The sequence below is a fragment of the Diorhabda sublineata genome, chromosome 6, assembly GCF_026230105.1.
Source record: "Diorhabda sublineata isolate icDioSubl1.1 chromosome 6, icDioSubl1.1, whole genome shotgun sequence".
Taxonomy (NCBI): Eukaryota; Metazoa; Arthropoda; class Insecta; order Coleoptera; family Chrysomelidae; genus Diorhabda; species Diorhabda sublineata.
The window spans coordinates 35,433,571-35,455,146 of NC_079479.1; the positions used below are offsets into that span (position 1 = coordinate 35,433,571).

General features: G+C 27.7%; 1 protein-coding gene across 5 annotated transcripts in view; it reads left to right on the forward strand.

Moving 5' to 3' along the window:
* The window catches only part of LOC130445097 (peptide transporter family 1-like), a 31,598-nt gene that overhangs the window by 8,408 nt on the left and 1,614 nt on the right, over positions 1 to 21,576 (forward strand). For all 5 annotated transcript variants that reach the window (XM_056780601.1, XM_056780596.1, XM_056780599.1 and 2 more), the window contains 5 exons: positions 6,766 to 6,844; positions 6,976 to 7,205; positions 9,532 to 9,805; positions 17,968 to 18,050; positions 18,269 to 18,581. In XM_056780601.1, coding sequence (XP_056636579.1) covers positions 6,838 to 6,844; positions 6,976 to 7,205; positions 9,532 to 9,805; positions 17,968 to 18,050; positions 18,269 to 18,581 — 907 coding nt within the window. In that variant the 5' untranslated portion in view covers positions 6,766 to 6,837. The remainder of the gene's footprint in view (positions 1 to 6,765; positions 6,845 to 6,975; positions 7,206 to 9,531; positions 9,806 to 17,967; positions 18,051 to 18,268; positions 18,582 to 21,576) is intronic.

Below are 21,576 nucleotides of genomic sequence, written 5' to 3' on the forward strand. Positions count from 1 at the left end.
TGATACATTAGACGATAAACACGTGATAAGTATTTTTCTTTTCTTTTTCAAGTAATCGACAGTTATGTTCTTTTATTATTAAAAATAACAAAATTACAACGATGCCCGACTTTATTGTTGAAGTATAAGTCTAGTTTTAAATAATTTGTGTAAAATCGTTACCTTTTTTTAACGAAAATTAACTTCGCGCTACCTTTTTCGATTGTAAATTAATATATGTTTATATTTTTAATGTTTAATCGAAATTTCTATGGCTAAAAACACTTTTGTCAATATAAAATGATCGTATCTACATACGGGGTGTTCAAAAAGTTGATACATTAGACGATAAACACGTGATAAGTATTTTTCTTTTCTTTTTCAAGTAATCGACAGTTATGTTCTTTTATTATTAAAAATAACAAAATTACAACGATGCCCGACTTTATTGTTGAAGTATAAGTCTAGTTTTAAATTATTTGTGTAAAATCGTTACCTTTTTTTAACGAAAATTAACTTCGCGCTACCTTTTTCGATTGTAAATTAATATATGTTTATATTTTTAATGTTTAATCGAAATTTCTATGGCTAAAAACACTTTTGTCAATATAAAATGATCGTATCTACATACGGGGTGTTCAAAAAGTTGATACATTAGACGATAAACACGTGATAAGTATTTTTCTTTTCTTTTTCAAGTAATCGACAGTTATGTTCTTTTATTATTAAAAATAACAAAATTACAACGATGCCCGACTTTATTGTTGAAGTATAAGTCTAGTTTTAAATTATTTGTGTAAAATCGTTACCTTTTTTTAACGAAAATTAACTTCGCGCTACCTTTTTCGATTGTAAATTAATATATGTTTATATTTTTAATGTTTAATCGAAATTTCTATGGCTAAAAACACTTTTGTCAATATAAAATGATCGTATCTACATACGGGGTGTTCAAAAAGTTGATACATTAGACGATAAACACGTGATAAGTATTTTTCTTTTCTTTTTCAAGTAATCGACAGTTATGTTCTTTTATTATTAAAAATAACAAAATTACAACGATGCCCGACTTTATTGTTGAAGTATAAGTCTAGTTTTAAATTATTTGTGTAAAATCGTTACCTTTTTTTAACGAAAATTAACTTCGCGCTACCTTTTTCGATTGTAAATTAATATATGTTTATATTTTTAATGTTTAATCGAAATTTCTATGGCTAAAAACACTTTTGTCAATGTAAAATGACCGTATCTACATACGGGGTGTTCAAAAAGTTGATACATTAGACGATAAACACGTGATAAGTATTTTTCTTTTCTTTTTCAAGTAATCGACAGTTATGTTCTTTTATTATTAAAAATAACAAAATTACAACGATGCCCGACTTTATTGTTGAAGTATAAGTCTAGTTTTAAATTATTTGTGTAAAATCGTTACCTTTTTTTAACGAAAATTAACTTCGCGCTACCTTTTTCGATTGTAAATTAATATATGTTTATATTTTTAATGTTTAATCGAAATTTCTATGGCTAAAAACACTTTTGTCAATATAAAATGACCGTATCTACATACGGGGTGTTCAAAAAGTTGATACATTAGACGATAAACACGTGATAAGTATTTTTCTTTTCTTTTTCAAGTAATCGACAGTTATGTTCTTTTATTATTAAAAATAACAAAATTACAACGATGCCCGACTTTATTGTTGAAGTATAAGTCTAGTTTTAAATTATTTGTGTAAAATCGTTACCTTTTTTTAACGAAAATTAACTTCGCGCTACCTTTTTCGATTGTAAATTAATATATGTTTATATTTTTAATGTTTAATCGAAATTTCTATGGCTAAAAACACTTTTGTCAATATAAAATGATCGTATCTACATACGGGGTGTTCAAAAAGTTGATACATTAGACGATAAACACGTGATAAGTATTTTTCTTTTCTTTTTCAAGTAATCGACAGTTATGTTCTTTTATTATTAAAAATAACAAAATTACAACGATGCCCGACTTTATTGTTGAAGTATAAGTCTAGTTTTAAATTATTTGTGTAAAATCGTTACCTTTTTTTAACGAAAATTAACTTCGCGCTACCTTTTTCGATTGTAAATTAATATATGTTTATATTTTTAATGTTTAATCGAAATTTCTATGGCTAAAAACACTTTTGTCAATGTAAAATGACCGTATCTACATACGGGGTGTTCAAAAAGTTGATACATTAGACGATAAACACGTGATAAGTATTTTTCTTTTCTTTTTCAAGTAATCGACAGTTATGTTCTTTTATTATTAAAAATAACAAAATTACAACGATGCCCGACTTTATTGTTGAAGTATAAGTCTAGTTTTAAATTATTTGTGTAAAATCGTTACCTTTTTTTAACGAAAATTAACTTCGCGCTACCTTTTTCGATTGTAAATTAATATATGTTTATATTTTTAATGTTTAATCGAAATTTCTATGGCTAAAAACACTTTTGTCAATGTAAAATGACCGTATCTACATACGGGGTGTTCAAAAAGTTGATACATTAGACGATAAACACGTGATAAGTATTTTTCTTTTCTTTTTCAAGTAATCGACAGTTATGTTCTTTTATTATTAAAAATAACAAAATTACAACGATGCCCGACTTTATTGTTGAAGTATAAGTCTAGTTTTAAATTATTTGTGTAAAATCGTTACCTTTTTTTAACGAAAATTAACTTCGCGCTACCTTTTTCGATTGTAAATTAATATATGTTTATATTTTTAATGTTTAATCGAAATTTCTATGGCTAAAAACACTTTTGTCAATGTAAAATGACCGTATCTACATACGGGGTGTTCAAAAAGTTGATACATTAGACGATAAACACGTGATAAGTATTTTTCTTTTCTTTTTCAAGTAATCGACAGTTATGTTCTTTTATTATTAAAAATAACAAAATTACAACGATGCCCGACTTTATTGTTGAAGTATAAGTCTAGTTTTAAATTATTTGTGTAAAATCGTTACCTTTTTTTAACGAAAATTAACTTCGCGCTACCTTTTTCGATTGTAAATTAATATATGTTTATATTTTTAATGTTTAATCGAAATTTCTATGGCTAAAAACACTTTTGTCAATATAAAATGATCGTATCTACATACGGGGTGTTCAAAAAGTTGATACATTAGACGATAAACACGTGATAAGTATTTTTCTTTTCTTTTTCAAGTAATCGACAGTTATGTTCTTTTATTATTAAAAATAACAAAATTACAACGATGCCCGACTTTATTGTTGAAGTATAAGTCTAGTTTTAAATTATTTGTGTAAAATCGTTACCTTTTTTTAACGAAAATTAACTTCGCGCTACCTTTTTCGATTGTAAATTAATATATGTTTATATTTTTAATGTTTAATCGAAATTTCTATGGCTAAAAACACTTTTGTCAATATAAAATGATCGTATCTACATACGGGGTGTTCAAAAAGTTGATACATTAGACGATAAACACGTGATAAGTTTTTTTTATCCTTTTTAAAATTCAATTTACATTTCATGTTATTTCATTGAGTTTTGACGACGCTTGACCTTATTGTTGATGTCTACGTCTAATTTCCTGGAAATTATGCATAAATCGCTACCTTTTTTCAATAAAAATTAATTAAGCGCTACCATTTTTGATTGCCAATTAATATATGTTGCTATTTTCAATGTTTATTAACATTTCTGGAATACATAACAGTTTTGTCGTTAAAAACAGATCATAAATATATACAGAATGTCCAAAATACGTTAAATTTTAACGAAATAGTATTTGATTTTTCATATATTATTTATTTACTAATTTTCACGTGTTTTATAAAATTAATTTCAACGGTACACTTTATTTTTGACCTGCATATATATGCAAATCTATTTTTTAAAAAAGCGCTACCTTTTTGTATCTAAATGTTGATTTCGCGCTACACTTTTAGGTTACTAATTAATATATTATTGATGTTTAATTACCATTTATGTAGTACACAGCACAACTGTCATTAAAAAAAGATATAGAGTGTTTAAAAAGTTGATACATTGATTAATAAACAATTAGTACTTGATATTTTCATTTCATTTATTTCGATATTTAAATCTAGTTACTGCGTTACAAAATTTTCACGATTTTTGACGTTATTATTGATATTTTAGTCTAATTTCTCGAAATTTGAGCATAAGTCGTTACCTTTTTTAACCAAAATCAAATACGCGCTACCCTTTCCTGTAACTATTAATTTATTTTCAATTTTCAATCAATATTTCTGTAAGTAATACATTTTTTGTCATTAGAAAAATACCGTATCTAATACAGGGTCCACAAACAGTTCATATATCGAATAATACAGAAATAATTCTGGATATTTTTGATTTATTACTATATTCAAATGTTTTACGCTTTTTCGCGTACTTTACAAAATATATTTCAACAACCTATGACCTTGTTGATATTCTGGTATAATTTTTCCGGAAAGCGTTACCTTTTCTACCTAAATATAAACTTCGCGCTACCCTGTTTAACCTAAATTTAGAATTCTCGTTACCCGTTTTAATCTACATGTAGGTATCGCGCTACCCTTTTCTAAGTTAAATGTAAACTTTGCGCTACCTTTTTTAAGTTAAATGTACACTCCGCGCTACCTTTTTTTAAGCTAAATATATACTATACTCCGCGCTACCTTTTTACCTAACTTTAGACTCCGCGCTACCTTTTTTTAAGCTAAATATGTACTATACTCCGCGCTACCTTTTTAAGTTAAATATAAACTTCGCGCTACCTTTTTTACCTAATTGCACACTCCGCGCTACCTTTTTTTAAGCTAAATGTATACTATACTTCGCGCTACCTTTTTATCTAAATTTAGACTCCGCGCTACCTTTTTTTAAGCTAAATATGTACTATACTCCGCGCTACCTTTTTAAGTTAAATGTAAACTTCGCGCTACCTTTTCTAATTTAAATGTAGACTTCGCGCCATCTTTTTTTAAGCTGAATATGTACTATACTCCGCGCTACCTTTTTTTAAGCTGAATATGTACTATACTCCGCGCTACCTTTTTTTAAGCTAAATATGTACTATACTCCGCGCTACCTTTTTTTAAGCTAAATATGTACTATACTCCGCGCTACCTTTTTAAGTTAAATGTAGACTTCGCGCTACCTTTTTTACCTAATTGTACACTCCGCGCTACCTTTTTTTAAGCTAAATGTATACTATACTTCGCGCTACCTTTTTATCTAAATTTAGACTCCGCGCTACCTTTTTTTAAGCTAAATTTATACTATACTCCGCGCTACCTTTTTAAGTTAAATGTAAACTTCGCGCTACCTTTTCTAATTTAAATGTAGACTTCGCGCTACCTTTTTTACCTAATTGTACACTCCGCGCCATCTTTTTTTAAGCTGAATATGTACTATACTCCGCGCTACCTTTTTTTAAGCTAAATATGTACTATACTCTGCGCTACCTTTTTAAGTTAAATGTAGACTTCGCGCTACCTTTTTTACCTAATTGTACACTCCGCGCTACCTTTTTACCTAAATATAGAATCCGCGCTACCTTTTTTAAGTTAAATGTAGACTTCGCGCTACCTTTTTTACCTAATTGTACACTCCGCGCTACCTTTTTTTAAGCTAAATATGTACTATACTCCGCGCTACCTTTTTTTTAAGCTAAATATGTACTATACTCCGCGCTACCTTTTTAAGTTAAATGTAGACTTCGCGCTACCTTTTCTAAGTTAAATGTACACTCCGCGCTACCTTTTTTTAAGCTAAATATGTACTATACTCCGCGCTACCTTTTTAAGTTAAATGTAGACTTCGCGCTACCTTTTTTACCTAATTGTACACTTCGAGCTACCTTTTTTACCTAATTGTACACTCCGCGCTACCTTTTTACCTAAATATAGAATCCGCGCTACCTTTTTTAAGTTGAATGTAAACTTCGCGCTACCTTTTCTAATTTAAATGTAGACTTCGCGCTACCTTTTTTACCTAATTGTACACTCCGCGCTACCTTTTTACCTAAATATAGAATCCGCGCTACCTTTTTTAAGTTGAATGTAAACTTCGCGCTACCTTTTCTAATTTAAATGTAGACTTCGCGCTACCTTTTTTACCTAATTGTACACTCCGCGCTACCTTTTTACCTAAATGTAGAATCCGCGCTACCTTTTTTAAGTTGAATGTAAACTTCGCGCTACCTTTTCTAATTTAAATGTAGACTTCGCGCTACCTTTTTTACCTAATTGTACACTCCGCGCTACCTTTTTTTAAGCTAAATATGTACTATACTCCGCGCTACCTTTTTTTAAGCTAAATATGTACTATACTCCGCGCTACCTTTTTAAGTTAAATGTAGACTTCGCGCTACCTTTTTTACTAATTGTACACTCCGCGCTACCTTTTTTACCTAATTGTACACTCCGCGCTATTTTTTTACCTAAATATAGAATCCGCGCTACCTTTTTTAAGTTAAATGTAAACTGCGCGCTACCTTTTTAAGTTAAATGTAGACTTCGCGCTACCTTTTTTACCTAATTGTACACTCCGCGCTACCTTTTTACCTAAATATAGAATCCGCGCTACCTTTTTTAAGTTGAATGTAAACTTCGCGCTACCTTTTCTAATTTAAATGTAGACTTCGCGCTACCTTTTTTACCTAATTGTTCACTCCGCGCTACCTTTTTTTAAGCTTAATGTAGACCTACTGCGCTACCCTTTTTAAGGTAAATGTAAACTCAGCGCTACCTTTTTTACTAAATTTTTTTTGCAGAAACTGCCGTATCCCAAATCAGTATTTTTCATCGTCAGCAATGAATTTTGCGAACGCTTCAGTTACTATGGGATGCGAAGTGAGTATTTACAAATTTCATTTAGTATATACAGTGTCGGTCGAAAGTACCGATCTCGCGGGTGAGTAAATTCGACTAACACTGTATATACTATAGTTATATCTTTATATGTACGTCATTTTTTTTTTCAGCAATTCTCGTTATTTACCTCACCAATATACTTTTTTATTCTGAAGCCGATGCAAAAATTATCTACCACACATTCACGATGTTTGTGTATTTTTTTCCGGTGCTCGGCGCCATTTTATCGGACAGTTTTTTGGGCAAATTCAACACCATTTTGTACGTTTCCATGGTATACGCGGGGGGAAGCGTGCTGCTGGCCTTGTCCGCCACAGATCCCATAGGACTTCCCAAAAAGGTATTCTAATTATTTTTCCAACACACCCTGTATATTTCCTCACATATAAATCTCTCCTTCAATCCTCGTCGTCATATTACGTAATCATCATGTAAAATTATCATTTTTCGAAATTTTTGATCCCCGAAATATATTCAATTACGTCAAAATTTGACAGATCATTATTAGATCCTGTCAATTTAACATTTTGTCAACGCGTTGACAGATCTTTCTGTCAAAAACTATTGACCATAACTCGCAATTACGTTGTCTGGTCCTTCGAGCCGGATTTAATGAAGGCTCGAAGGACCAGATCGTAATTGCAGCGTCAATTTCAGTGTTTTGAACTTTGCAATGTTGTCTGGCACAGCTGAGTGGTTTCAATTATAAAAATTCACTCGAGTATGTAAAAACTTTCCTCAACATGGTTGATAATGATAATTATTTTTCAATTTTATGAACTAAATGCTGGTAATCGATTTAAGTACGTTTAACAATTTTTTTTTGAATCAAGCGACTTGGATAATAATCTCAAGAGTTTTTCTCGAGTATACAATTGATTTGATATTATCTATTGAAAGTGTGTATCCGCATTGTTCGAAAATTTACATGTAGAAACAATATACATGTTATTAAGGGCTGAATTTCAAAATATCTGTTAAACTTCTCATAACATTTCGGTAAAGCTGTATTGGCAATTTTTATTGTACCAAAATCTTGAAAAACCCTGTATTTCAACACATACCACTTTTGATTCATCATAATCCTGGAAAACCCTGTATTTAAACGTAAATTTTTATTGTGCACTTATTTTAAAAAACCCTGTATAAACCATAAACTTTTCTATTGTTGCATATTCCTTTAAAACCCTGTATTTCAACACAATACTACTTTTGATTCATCATGATCCTGAAAACCCCTGTATTTAAACGTAATTTTTTATTGTACACATATTTTAAAAAACCGTGTATAAAGCATATACTTTTTTATTGTTGCATATTCCTGAAAAACCCTGTATTTCAATACATACTACTTTGGATTCATCATGATCCTGAAAAACCCTGTATTTAAACGTCAATTTTTATTGTACACTTATTTTTTAAAACCCTGTATAAACCATATACTTTTTTATTGTTGCATATTCCTGAAAACCCCTGTATTTCAACACATACTACTTTTGATTCATCATGATCATGAAAAACCCTGTATTTAAACGTAAATTTTTATTGTTGCATATTCCTGAAAAACCCTGTATTTCAACACAATACTACTTTGGATTCATCATGATCCTGAAAAACCCTGTATTTAAACGTAAATTTTTATTGTACACTTATTTTTAAAAACCCTGTATAAACCATATACTTTTTATTTGTTGCATATTCCTGAAAAACCCTGTATTTGAACACATACTACTTTTGATTCATCATGATCATGAAAAACCCTTTATTTAAACGTAAATTTTTTTGTACGTTTATTTTAAAAAACCCTGTAGAAACCATATACTTTTTTATTGTTGCATATTCCTGAAAAACCCTGTATTTCAATACATACATCTTTTGATGCATCATAATTCTGAAAAATCCTGTATTTCCGAAAATATATTTTTTATTGTACCGTAATTTTGAAAAGCCCTGTATTTAAAGCCATAAGATTATTGAATGTACCATAATTCTAAAAAACCTTGTATCTTCGAAACCTTGTATTTATCAAATATATTTCTTATTTTACCAAAATTTTGAAAAACCCTGTACGTTTACATCGATTCAAAACTCTCCTCGTATATATTTTACTCTATAATTTACTTAATCCAAAATGTTCGGCATGTCAAACTAAATGATAGTCACGTAGTAATAATACACTCAGTATAATAATTTCATATTATTATTATGTGTAAAAAAAAAACGTATTTCTTTGATTACGAATTCGACTGCGCTACATGCCGATAAAATAGAAATCGTGTCAGTCGATAATTGTAAGGTTATGTAGAACACATTTGAAAAAGAAAATACGTTCCGTAATTAAACGGATAAATAAATATTAAGAAAATAAAAAATGGATTTTAATTGTTCCTTGCATAAGAGTTAATATTCCATACGCATTCAGTATTTTTATTAGCATAAATATATTATCAGTAAAAAACGTATTTCTTTGATTAACACACACTACACTCGACGTTACGTCAATTTATAATCGATTCCAATTGGCAGCAAATCGTTCACGTATAGATCACATGTGAAATAGAACAGTTTTCGATTTCATTCAATGTCTGCTAACTACATTATAATAATCAATAGTCTAAACCCGATTGATGATCGATTTATCGATTAAATAAATTAATTTTTTTAAGGAGTTTTCGATAATAGGGCTGCTACTTATAGCCCTAGGCACTGGAGGTATAAAACCTTGCGTTTCGGCGTTCGGCGGTGACCAGTTCGTTCTGCCGCAACAAGAATTACAATTTGCCACGTTCTTTTCGTTGTTTTATTTCGCAATTAACGCGGGAAGTTTGATTTCTACGTTCTTAACACCAGTTTTGAGGAACAACGTCCATTGTTTCGGTAACGAGAGTTGTTTTCCTTTAGCTTTCGCGGTGCCTGGGATCCTTATGATTATTTCTATAGGTAAATATTGATTTTTATACTATAAAAAAATATATTTTTTTTTCATCTATTTTGGATAATAAGTGAAATGTAACCTAATTATTTGATACATTTTTATCTATACTCGTATCTCATAATAGTCCAGTCACTGACGGTTTTTTGATAGCAATTTTGTCTGACAACACAGATTATCATGAAATTCCGTTTAAGGGTTAGAAGTTACCACAATTTCTCGGGGGTGGGGATCGATAAATGAAAACTAACCTCAAAAATGTGAAATTCAAGTATAATTTTCACAATTTTTATGCAACTAGGGGTGAAATTTAATAAATTTATGAAATAAACAGTTTAAAATATTGATAAAGAACAGTTTAGAACATGTTTATATATTTATTTCATAGTTTCAGGCCATTTTAATAAATAAAAAACGAGTTTGTAGGATTTTCACAAGTTTTATGCAACTAAGGGTGGTTTTTAGGGGTGAAATTCAATAAATTTATTAAAGAAACAGTTTAAAACATTAATAAAGAACAGTTTAGAACATGTTCGTGTATTTATTTCATAGTTTGAAGCACTTTTAATGTAAAATAACCTGCTTATTTGATTTTTATAATTTTTATCCGAATAGGGGTGGTTTTTAAGGGAAGAAACTTTATAAATTTAATAAAGAAACAGTTTAAAACATGTTTATATATTTATTTCATAGTTTCAGGCCATTTTAATAAATAAAAAACGAGTTTGTAGGATTTTCACAAGTTTTAAGCAACTAGGGGTGGTTTTTAGGGGTGAAATTCAATAAATTTAATAAAGAAACAGTTTGAAACATGTTCATGTATTTATTTTATAGTTTGAAGCAATTTTAATGTAAAAAAACCTGCTTGTAGGATTTTTATAATTTTTATTCGAATAGGGGTGGTTTTTAAGGGAAGAAACTTTATAAATTTAATAAAGAAACAGTTTAAAACATGTTTATATATTTATTTCATAGTTTCAGGCCATTTTAATAAATAAAAAACGAGTTTGTAGGATTTTCACAAGTTTTATGCAACTAAGGGTGGTTTTTAGGGGTGAAATTCAATAAATTTATTAAAGAAACAGTTTAAAACATTAATAAAGAACAGTTTAGAACATGTTCGTGTATTTATTTCATAGTTTGAAGCACTTTTAATGTAAAAAAACCTGCTTGTGGGATTTTTATAATTTTTATTCGAATAGGGGTGGTTTTTAAGGGAAGAAACTTTATAAATTTAATAAAGAAACAGTTTAAAACATGTTTATATATTTATTTCATAGTTTCAGGCAATTTTAATGAATAAAAAACGAGTTTGTAGGATTTTCACAAGTTTTAAGCAACTAGGGGTGGTTTTTAGGGGTGAAATTCAATAAATTTATTAAAGAAACAGTTTAAAATATTAATAAAGAACAGTTTAAAACGTGTTCGTGTATTTATTTCATAGTTTGAAGCACTTTTAATGTAAAATAACCTGCTTATTTGATTTTTATAATTTTTATCCGAATAGGGGTGGTTTTTAAGGGAAGAAACTTTATAAATTTAATAAAGAAACAGTTTAAAACATGTTTATATATTTATTTCATAGTTTCAGGCCATTTTAATAAATAAAAAACGAGTTTGTAGGATTTTCACAAGTTTTATGCAACTAGGGGTGGTTTTTAGGGGTGAAATTCAATAAATTTATTAAAGAAACAGTTTAAAACATTAATAAAGAACAGTTTAGAACATGTTCGTGTATTTATTTCATAGTTTGAAGCACTTTTAATGTAAAATAACCTGCTTATTTGATTTTTATAATTTTTATCCGAATAGGGGTGGTTTTTAAGGGAAGAAACTTTATAAATTTAATAAAGAAACAATTTAAAACATGTTCATGTATTTATTTTATAGTTTGAAGCAATTTTAATGTAAAAAAACCTGCTTGTAGGATTTTTATAATTTTTATTCGAATAGGGGTGGTTTTTAAGGGAAGAAACTTTATAAATTTAATAAAGAAACAGTTTAAAACATGTTTATATATTTATTTCATAGTTTCAGGCCATTTTAATAAATAAAAAACGAGTTTGTAGGATTTTCACAAGTTTTATGCAACTAAGGGTGGTTTTTAGGGGTGAAATTCAATAAATTTATTAAAGAAACAGTTTAAAACATTAATAAAGAACAGTTTAGAACATGTTCGTGTATTTATTTTATAGTTTGAAGCAATTTTAATGTAAAAAAACCTGCTTGTAGGATTTTTATAATTTTTATTCGAATAGGGGTGGTTTTTAAGGGAAGAAACTTTATAAATTTAATAAAGAAACAGTTTAAAACATGTTTATATATTTATTTCATAGTTTCAGGCCATTTTAATAAATAAAAAACGAGTTTGTAGGATTTTCACAAGTTTTAAGCAACTAGGGGTGGTTTTTAGGGGTGAAATTCAATAAATTTAATAAAGAAACAGTTTGAAACATGTTCATGTATTTATTTTATAGTTTGAAGCAATTTTAATGTAAAAAAACCTGCTTGTAGGATTTTTATAATTTTTATTCGAATAGGGGTGGTTTTTAAGGGAAGAACCTTTATAAATTTAATAAAGAAACAGTTTAAAACATGTTTATATATTTATTTCATAGTTTCAGGCCATTTTAATAAATAAAAAACGAGTTTGTAGGATTTTCACAAGTTTTATGCAACTAAGGGTGGTTTTTAGGGGTGAAATTCAATAAATTTATTAAAGAAACAGTTTAAAACATTAATAAAGAACAGTTTAGAACATGTTCGTGTATTTATTTCATAGTTTGAAGCACTTTTAATGTAAAAAAACCTGCTTGTGGGATTTTTATAATTTTTATTCGAATAGGGGTGGTTTTTAAGGGAAGAAAATTTATAAATTTAATAAAGAAACAGTTTAAAACATGTTTATATATTTATTTCATAGTTTCAGGCCATTTTAATAAATAAAAAACGAGTTTGTAGGATTTTCACAAGTTTTATGCAACTAGGGGTGGTTTTTAGGGGTGAAATTCAATAAATTTATTAAAGAAACAGTTTAAAATATTAATAAAGAACAGTTTAAAACGTGTTCGTGTATTTATTTCATAGTTTGAAGCACTTTTAATGTAAAATAACCTGCTTATTTGATTTTTATAATTTTTATCCGAATAGGGGTGGTTTTTAAGGGAAGAAACTTTATAAATTTAATAAAGAAACAGTTTAAAACATGTTTATATATTTATTTCATAGTTTCAGGCCATTTTAATAAATAAAAAACGAGTTTGTAGGATTTTCACAAGTTTTATGCAACTAGGGGTGGTTTTTAGGGGTGAAATTCAATAAATTTATTAAAGAAACAGTTTAAAACATTAATAAAGAACTGTTTAGAACATGTTCGTGTAATTATTTCATAGTTTGAAGCAATTTTAATGTAAAAAAACCTGCTTGTGGGATTTTTATAATTTTTATTCGAATAGGGGTGGTTTTTAAGGGAAGAAACTTTATAAATTTAATAAAGAAACAGTTTAAAACATGTTTATATATTTATTTCATAGTTTCAGGCCATTTTAATAAATAAAAAACGAGTTTGTAGGATTTTCACAAGTTTTATGCAACTAAGGGTGGTTTTTAGGGGTGAAATTCAATAAATTTATTAAAGAAACAGTTTAAAACATTAATAAAGAACAGTTTAGAACATGTTCGTGTATTTATTTCATAGTTTGAAGCACTTTTAATGTAAAAAAACCTGCTTGTGGGATTTTTATAATTTTTATTCGAATAGGGGTGGTTTTTAAGGGAAGAAACTTTATAAATTTAATAAAGAAACAGTTTAAAACATGTTTATATATTTATTTCATAGTTTCAGGCAATTTTAATGAATAAAAAACGAGTTTGTAGGATTTTCACAAGTTTTAAGCAACTAGGGGTGGTTTTTAGGGGTGAAATTCAATAAATTTATTAAAGAAACAGTTTAAAATATTAATAAAGAACAGTTTAAAACGTGTTCGTGTATTTATTTCATAGTTTGAAGCACTTTTAATGTAAAATAACCTGCTTATTTGATTTTTATAATTTTTATCCGAATAGGGGTGGTTTTTAAGGGAAGAAACTTTATAAATTTAATAAAGAAACAGTTTAAAACATGTTTATATATTTATTTCATAGTTTCAGGCCATTTTAATAAATAAAAAACGAGTTTGTAGGATTTTCACAAGTTTTATGCAACTAAGGGTGGTTTTTAGGGGTGAAATTCAATAAATTTATTAAAGAAACAGTTTAAAACATTAATAAAGAACAGTTTAGAACATGTTCGTGTATTTATTTCATAGTTTGAAGCACTTTTAATGTAAAAAAACCTGCTTGTGGGATTTTTATAATTTTTATTCGAATAGGGGTGGTTTTTAAGGGAAGAAACTTTATAAATTTAATAAAGAAACAGTTTAAAACATGTTTATATATTTATTTCATAGTTTCAGGCCATTTTAATAAATAAAAAACGAGTTTGTAGGATTTTCACAAGTTTTATGCAACTAGGGGTGGTTTTTAGGGGTGAAATTCAATAAATTTATTAAAGAAACAGTTTAAAATATTAATAAAGAACAGTTTAAAACGTGTTCGTGTATTTATTTCATAGTTTGAAGCACTTTTAATGTAAAATAACCTGCTTATTTGATTTTTATAATTTTTATCCGAATAGGGGTGGTTTTTAAGGGAAGAAACTTTATAAATTTAATAAAGAAACAGTTTAAAACATGTTTATATATTTATTTCATAGTTTCAGGCCATTTTAATAAATAAAAAACGAGTTTGTAGGATTTTCACAAGTTTTATGCAACTAGGGGTGGTTTTTAGGGGTGAAATTCAATAAATTTATTAAAGAAACAGTTTAAAACATTAATAAAGAACTGTTTAGAACATGTTCGTGTAATTATTTCATAGTTTGAAGCAATTTTAATGTAAAAAAACCTGCTTGTGGGATTTTTATAATTTTTATTCGAATAGGGGTGGTTTTTAAGGGAAGAAACTTTATAAATTTAATAAAGAAACAGTTTAAAACATGTTTATATATTTATTTCATAGTTTCAGGCCATTTTAATAAATAAAAAACGAGTTTGTAGGATTTTCACAAGTTTTATGCAACTAAGGGTGGTTTTTAGGGGTGAAATTCAATAAATTTATTAAAGAAACAGTTTAAAACATTAATAAAGAACAGTTTAGAACATGTTCGTGTATTTATTTCATAGTTTGAAGCACTTTTAATGTAAAAAAACCTGCTTGTGGGATTTTTATAATTTTTATTCGAATAGGGGTGGTTTTTAAGGGAAGAAACTTTATAAATTTAATAAAGAAACAGTTTAAAACATGTTTATATATTTATTTCATAGTTTCAGGCAATTTTAATGAATAAAAAACGAGTTTGTAGGATTTTCACAAGTTTTAAGCAACTAGGGGTGGTTTTTAGGGGTGAAATTCAATAAATTTATTAAAGAAACAGTTTAAAATATTAATAAAGAACAGTTTAAAACGTGTTCGTGTATTTATTTCATAGTTTGAAGCACTTTTAATGTAAAATAACCTGCTTATTTGATTTTTATAATTTTTATCCGAATAGGGGTGGTTTTTAAGGGAAGAAACTTTATAAATTTAATAAAGAAACAGTTTAAAACATGTTTATATATTTATTTCATAGTTTCAGGCCATTTTAATAAATAAAAAACGAGTTTGTAGGATTTTCACAAGTTTTATGCAACTAGGGGTGGTTTTTAGGGGTGAAATTCAATAAATTTATTAAAGAAACAGTTTAAAATATTAATAAAGAACAGTTTAAAACGTGTTCGTGTATTTATTTCATAGTTTGAAGCACTTTTAATGTAAAATAACCTGCTTATTTGATTTTTATAATTTTTATCCGAATAGGGGTGGTTTTTAAGGGAAGAAACTTTATAAATTTAATAAAGAAACAGTTTAAAACATGTTTATATATTTATTTCATAGTTTCAGGCCATTTTAATAAATAAAAAACGAGTTTGTAGGATTTTCACAAGTTTTAAGCAACTAGGGGTGGTTTTTAGGGGTGAAATTCAATAAATTTAATAAAAAAACAGTTTGAAACATGTTCATGTATTTATTTTATAGTTTGAAGCAATTTTAATGTAAAAAAACCTGCTTGTAGGATTTTTATAATTTTTATTCGAATAGGGGTGGTTTTTAAGGGAAGAAACTTTATAAATTTAATAAAGAAACAGTTTAAAACATGTTTATATATTTATTTCATAGTTTCAGGCCATTTTAATAAATAAAAAACGAGTTTGTAGGATTTTCACAAGTTTTATGCAACTAAGGGTGGTTTTTAGGGGTGAAATTCAATAAATTTATTAAAGAAACAGTTTAAAACATTAATAAAGAACAGTTTAGAACATGTTCGTGTATTTATTTCATAGTTTGAAGCACTTTTAATGTAAAAAAACCTGCTTGTGGGATTTTTATAATTTTTATTCGAATAGGGGTGGTTTTTAAGGGAAGAAACTTTATAAATTTAATAAAGAAACAGTTTAAAACATGTTTATATATTTATTTCATAGTTTCAGGCAATTTTAATGAATAAAAAACGAGTTTGTAGGATTTTCACAAGTTTTAAGCAACTAGGGGTGGTTTTTAGGGGTGAAATTCAATAAATTTATTAAAGAAACAGTTTAAAATATTAATAAAGAACAGTTTAAAACGTGTTCGTGTATTTATTTCATAGTTTGAAGCACTTTTAATGTAAAATAACCTGCTTATTTGATTTTTATAATTTTTATCCGAATAGGGGTGGTTTTTAAGGGAAGAAACTTTATAAATTTAATAAAGAAACAGTTTAAAACATGTTTATATATTTATTTCATAGTTTCAGGCCATTTTAATAAATAAAAAACGAGTTTGTAGGATTTTCACAAGTTTTATGCAACTAGGGGTGGTTTTTAGGGGTGAAATTCAATAAATTTATTAAAGAAACAGTTTAAAATATTAATAAAGAACAGTTTAAAACGTGTTCGTGTATTTATTTCATAGTTTGAAGCACTTTTAATGTAAAATAACCTGCTTATTTGATTTTTATAATTTTTATCCGAATAGGGGTGGTTTTTAAGGGAAGAAACTTTATAAATTTAATAAAGAAACAGTTTAAAACATGTTTATATATTTATTTCATAGTTTCAGGCCATTTTAATAAATAAAAAACGAGTTTGTAGGATTTTCACAAGTTTTATGCAACTAGGGGTGGTTTTTAGGGGTGAAATTCAATAAATTTATTAAAGAAACAGTTTAAAACATTAATAAAGAACTGTTTAGAACATGTTCGTGTAATTATTTCATAGTTTGAAGCAATTTTAATGTAAAAAAACCTGCTTGTGGGATTTTTATAATTTTTATTCGAATAGGGGTGGTTTTTAAGGGAAGAAACTTTATAAATTTAATAAAGAAACAGTTTAAAACATGTTTATATATTTATTTCATAGTTTCAGGCAATTTTAATGAATAAAAAACGAGTTTGTAGGATTTTCACAAGTTTTAAGCAACTAGGGGTGGTTTTTAGGGGTGAAGTTTAATAAATTTAATAAAGAAACAGTTTAAAACATGTTCATGTATTTATTTCACAATTTGAAGCACTTTTAATGTAAAAAAACCTGCTTATAGAATTTTTATGGGAATAGGGGTGGTTTTTAAGGGATGACACTTGATAATTATAAAGAAGAAGCAGTTTAAGACATGGTTTGAAGTAATTTCAATGTAAAAAAAAACTTGTTCTTAGGGTTTTTACAATTTTAAGTTGTCGAAAACGATTTTTTTCTTCAAAATTAGCCTTAAGGGTGGAATTTCTGGGGGTTAATTTGTTTAAAAAACCACAATTTCCATTCTGAAATATGAAGGAATATTAGACATGTACTATTCAATATTTATATTATCAATCCATGCGCTATTTACTTCATGAAATATTTATTTGCCCGATTTTATGAGAAGGGGTGGTTGTCACCCCTTAAGAGCATCGCGTAGATATAAATTTTGATAAACGGGGCGAGAAAACGTTAATTCCAAACTAATACGAATCGATTTTATCGGTAAAAGTGTTGGGGTAACATTCTATTAATACCGTTGGTGAATGGACTATAAGAATGGTCCTAAATAAATTATAGTCTATTCATTTTTATTTTAGTTATTTTTGCCGCAGGACGACCACTATACAGAATAAAAAAACCCGAAGGGAATGTAATAGTACAAGCCGCAAAATGCATATCGGTATTAATTTTTTTATTATTTTTTTTTTCACAATTAAATATTATATAGTCCGTTCATACTCGACATACAATCCAATAAATTTCCATTCAAACCCATATTAAATTAATCAAGACTGTTAGTACCGGGGGTGTTAGAAAAATATAGTTACCGGGGAGGTTTCATATGTTTTTTTTGGGGGGGTTGTAGGACGTACTGTTAATTTTTGTGAATTCTTACAGCACGCCATCAGTCGAAAATACACGAAATGTGCCAATAAGAAGGATCATTGGTTGGATTACGCCGAAGAACAATATGGGAAGAAATTAGTTTCCGATATAAAATCCGCTCTACATGTCATGGTCCTGTATCTACCTCTGCCAATTTTTTGGGCGCTGTACGATCAACAAGGCTCCGGTTGGACTTTCCAGGCGGTTCGTATGGATGGAAATATTGGATTTTATACAATTTTACCGGATCAGATGCAAGTTGTCAATCCGTTGTTGATTCTGTCATTCATTCCGTTGTTTTCCTACTACGTTTATCCACTTTTAGGTGAATATGTCGCTATTCGAACTATTTGACAATTTAATTTTGGGTTTTTTGTCGAATTTTAATGTTTCCAGTTATCATACATTGAAAATATACAGGGTGTAACCCAAAAATTGGGATATTTGTTGACATAAATTGATTTTTAAAAACTGACTGGTAAAAATCACCCTGTATATTAAATGTACCATTTAAACATCTCGTTGGCAAAATTGAGGTATATTGTGTTGGAAAAATCCTTTGGAAAATTGAATTTCCTAAAAATTTTGATAAAATAAAAAATATTGAAAATCACTTAAATAATAATTGGCAAAAATTTTAATATTTTTGAATTAAACACGCTGTATATTATCGTATTTTGTGATTTTATGTTGAATTTCCATTTTTCGGGTCATTCTAGTATAAAAATATACAGGGGGTATCCCAAACAATCGGATATTTGTAGATATAAATTGATTTTTAAAAACTGACTGGTAAGAATCACCCTGTATATTAAATGTACCAAATAAACATCTCGTTGGCAAAATTGAGGTATATTGTGTTGGAAAAATCCTTTGGAAAATTGAATTTCCTAAAAATTTTGATAAAAAAAAAATATTGAAATTCGCTTAAATAATAATTGGCAATAATTTTGATATTTTTGAGTTAAACACGCTGTATATTATCGTATTTTGTGATTTTATGTTGAATTTCCATTTTTCGGGTCATTCTAGTATAAAAATATACAGGGGGTATCCCAAACAATCGGATATTTGTAGATATAAATTGATTTTTAAAAACTGACTGGTAAAAATCACCCTGTATATTAAATGTACCATTTAAACATCTCGTTGGCAAAATTCAGGTATATTGTGTTGGAAAAATCCTTCGGAAAATTGAATTTCCTAAAAATTTTGATAAAATAAAAAATATTGAAAATCACTTAAATAATAATTGGCAAAAATTTTAATATTTTTGAATTAAACACGCTGTATATTATCGTATTTTGTGATTTTATGTTGAATTTCCATTTTTCGGGTCATTCTAGTATAAAAATATACAGGGGGTATCCCAAACAATCGGATATTTGTTGACATAAATTGATTTTTAAAAACTGACTGGTAAAAATCACCCTGTATATTAAATGTACCATTTAAACATCTCGTTGGCAAAATTGAGGTATATTGTGTTGGAAAAATCCTTTGGAAAATTGAATTTCCTAAAAATTTTGATAAAATAAAAAATATTGAAAATCACTTAAATAATAATTGGCAAAAATTTTAATATTTTTGAATTAAACACGCTGTATATTATCGTATTTTGTGATTTTATGTTGAATTTCCATTTTTCGGGTCATTCTAGTATAAAAATATACAGGGGGTATCCCAAACAATCGGATATTTGTAGATATAAATTGATTTTTAAAAACTGACTGGTAAGAATCACCCTGTATATTAAATGTACCAAATAAACATCTCGTTGGCAAAATTGAGGTATATTGTGTTGGAAAAATCCTTTGGAAAATTGAATTTCCTAAAAATTTTGATAAAAAAAAAATATTGAAATTCGCTTAAATAATAATTGGCAATAATTTTGATATTTTTGAATTAAACACGCTGTATATTATCGTATTTTGTGATTTTATGTTGAATTTCCATTTTTCGGGTCATTCTAGTATAAAAATATACAGGGGGTATCCCAAACAATCGGATATTTGTAGATATAAATTGATTTTTAAAAACTGACTGGTAAAAATCACCCTGTATATTAAATGTACCATTTAAACATCTCGTTGGCAAAATTCAGGTATATTGTGTTGGAAAAATCCTTCGGAAAATTGAATTTCCTAAAAATTTTGATAAAATAAAAAAATATTGAAATTCACTTAAATAATAATTGGCAATAATTTTGATATTTTTGAATTAAACACGCTGTATATTATCGTATTTTGTGATTTTATGTTGAATTTCCATTTTTCGGGTCATTCTAGTATAAAAATATACAGGGGGTATCCCAAACAATCGGATATTTGTAGATATAAATTGATTTTTAAAAACTGACTGGTAAAAATCACCCTGTATATTAAATGTACCATTTAAACATCTCGTTGGCAAAATTCAGGTATATTGTGTTGGAAAAATCCTTCGGAAAATTGAATTTCCTAAAAATTTTGATAAAATAAAAAAATATTGAAATTCACTTAAATAATAATTGGCAATAATTTTGATATTTTTGAATTAAACACGCTGTATATTATCGTATTTTGTGATTTTATGTTGAATTTCCATTTTTCGGGTCATTCTAGTATAAAAATATACAGGGGGTATCCCAAACAATCGGATATTTGTAGATATAAATTGATTTTTAAAAACTGACTGGTAAAAATCACCCTGTATATTGAATATACCATTTAAACATCTCGTTGGCAAAATTGAGGTATATTGTGTTGGAAAAATCCTTCGGAAAATTGAATTTCCTAAAAATTTTGATAAAATAAAAAAATATTGAAATTCACTTAAATAATAATTGGCAATAATTTTGATATTTTTGAATTAAACACGCTGTATATTATCGTATTTTGTGATTTTATGTTAAATTTCGAGGTTTCTGGACATCCTAGATTAAAAATATACAGGGGGTGTCCCAAACAATGGGATATTTCCAAAGATGTTTGATTAAATTAAATAATAATTTTTATTTTCGAGTATTTCACCCTGTATATTACCTCATTTTGGGAATATTTATTAAATTTACATGTTCTTTAATGAAAATATATCGGGTGTTCAAATAAAAGTACCCTAAGTAATGGTAAATTTGTCATAACATTAATATATTCAAAAAAATTGTTATTACAAACACCCTGTATATTCAAAATTCAGTTTCAACGTCTCATTTACAAAATTGAGATATATGACGACGGAATTATTAATTTCTTCGAGAAACCCCCCATTTTTATATTGTAAAGTAAGGTTATTCTCCTTTTCCATGTAACTTGGCCTCGACCTATATGAAAAAACAGTTA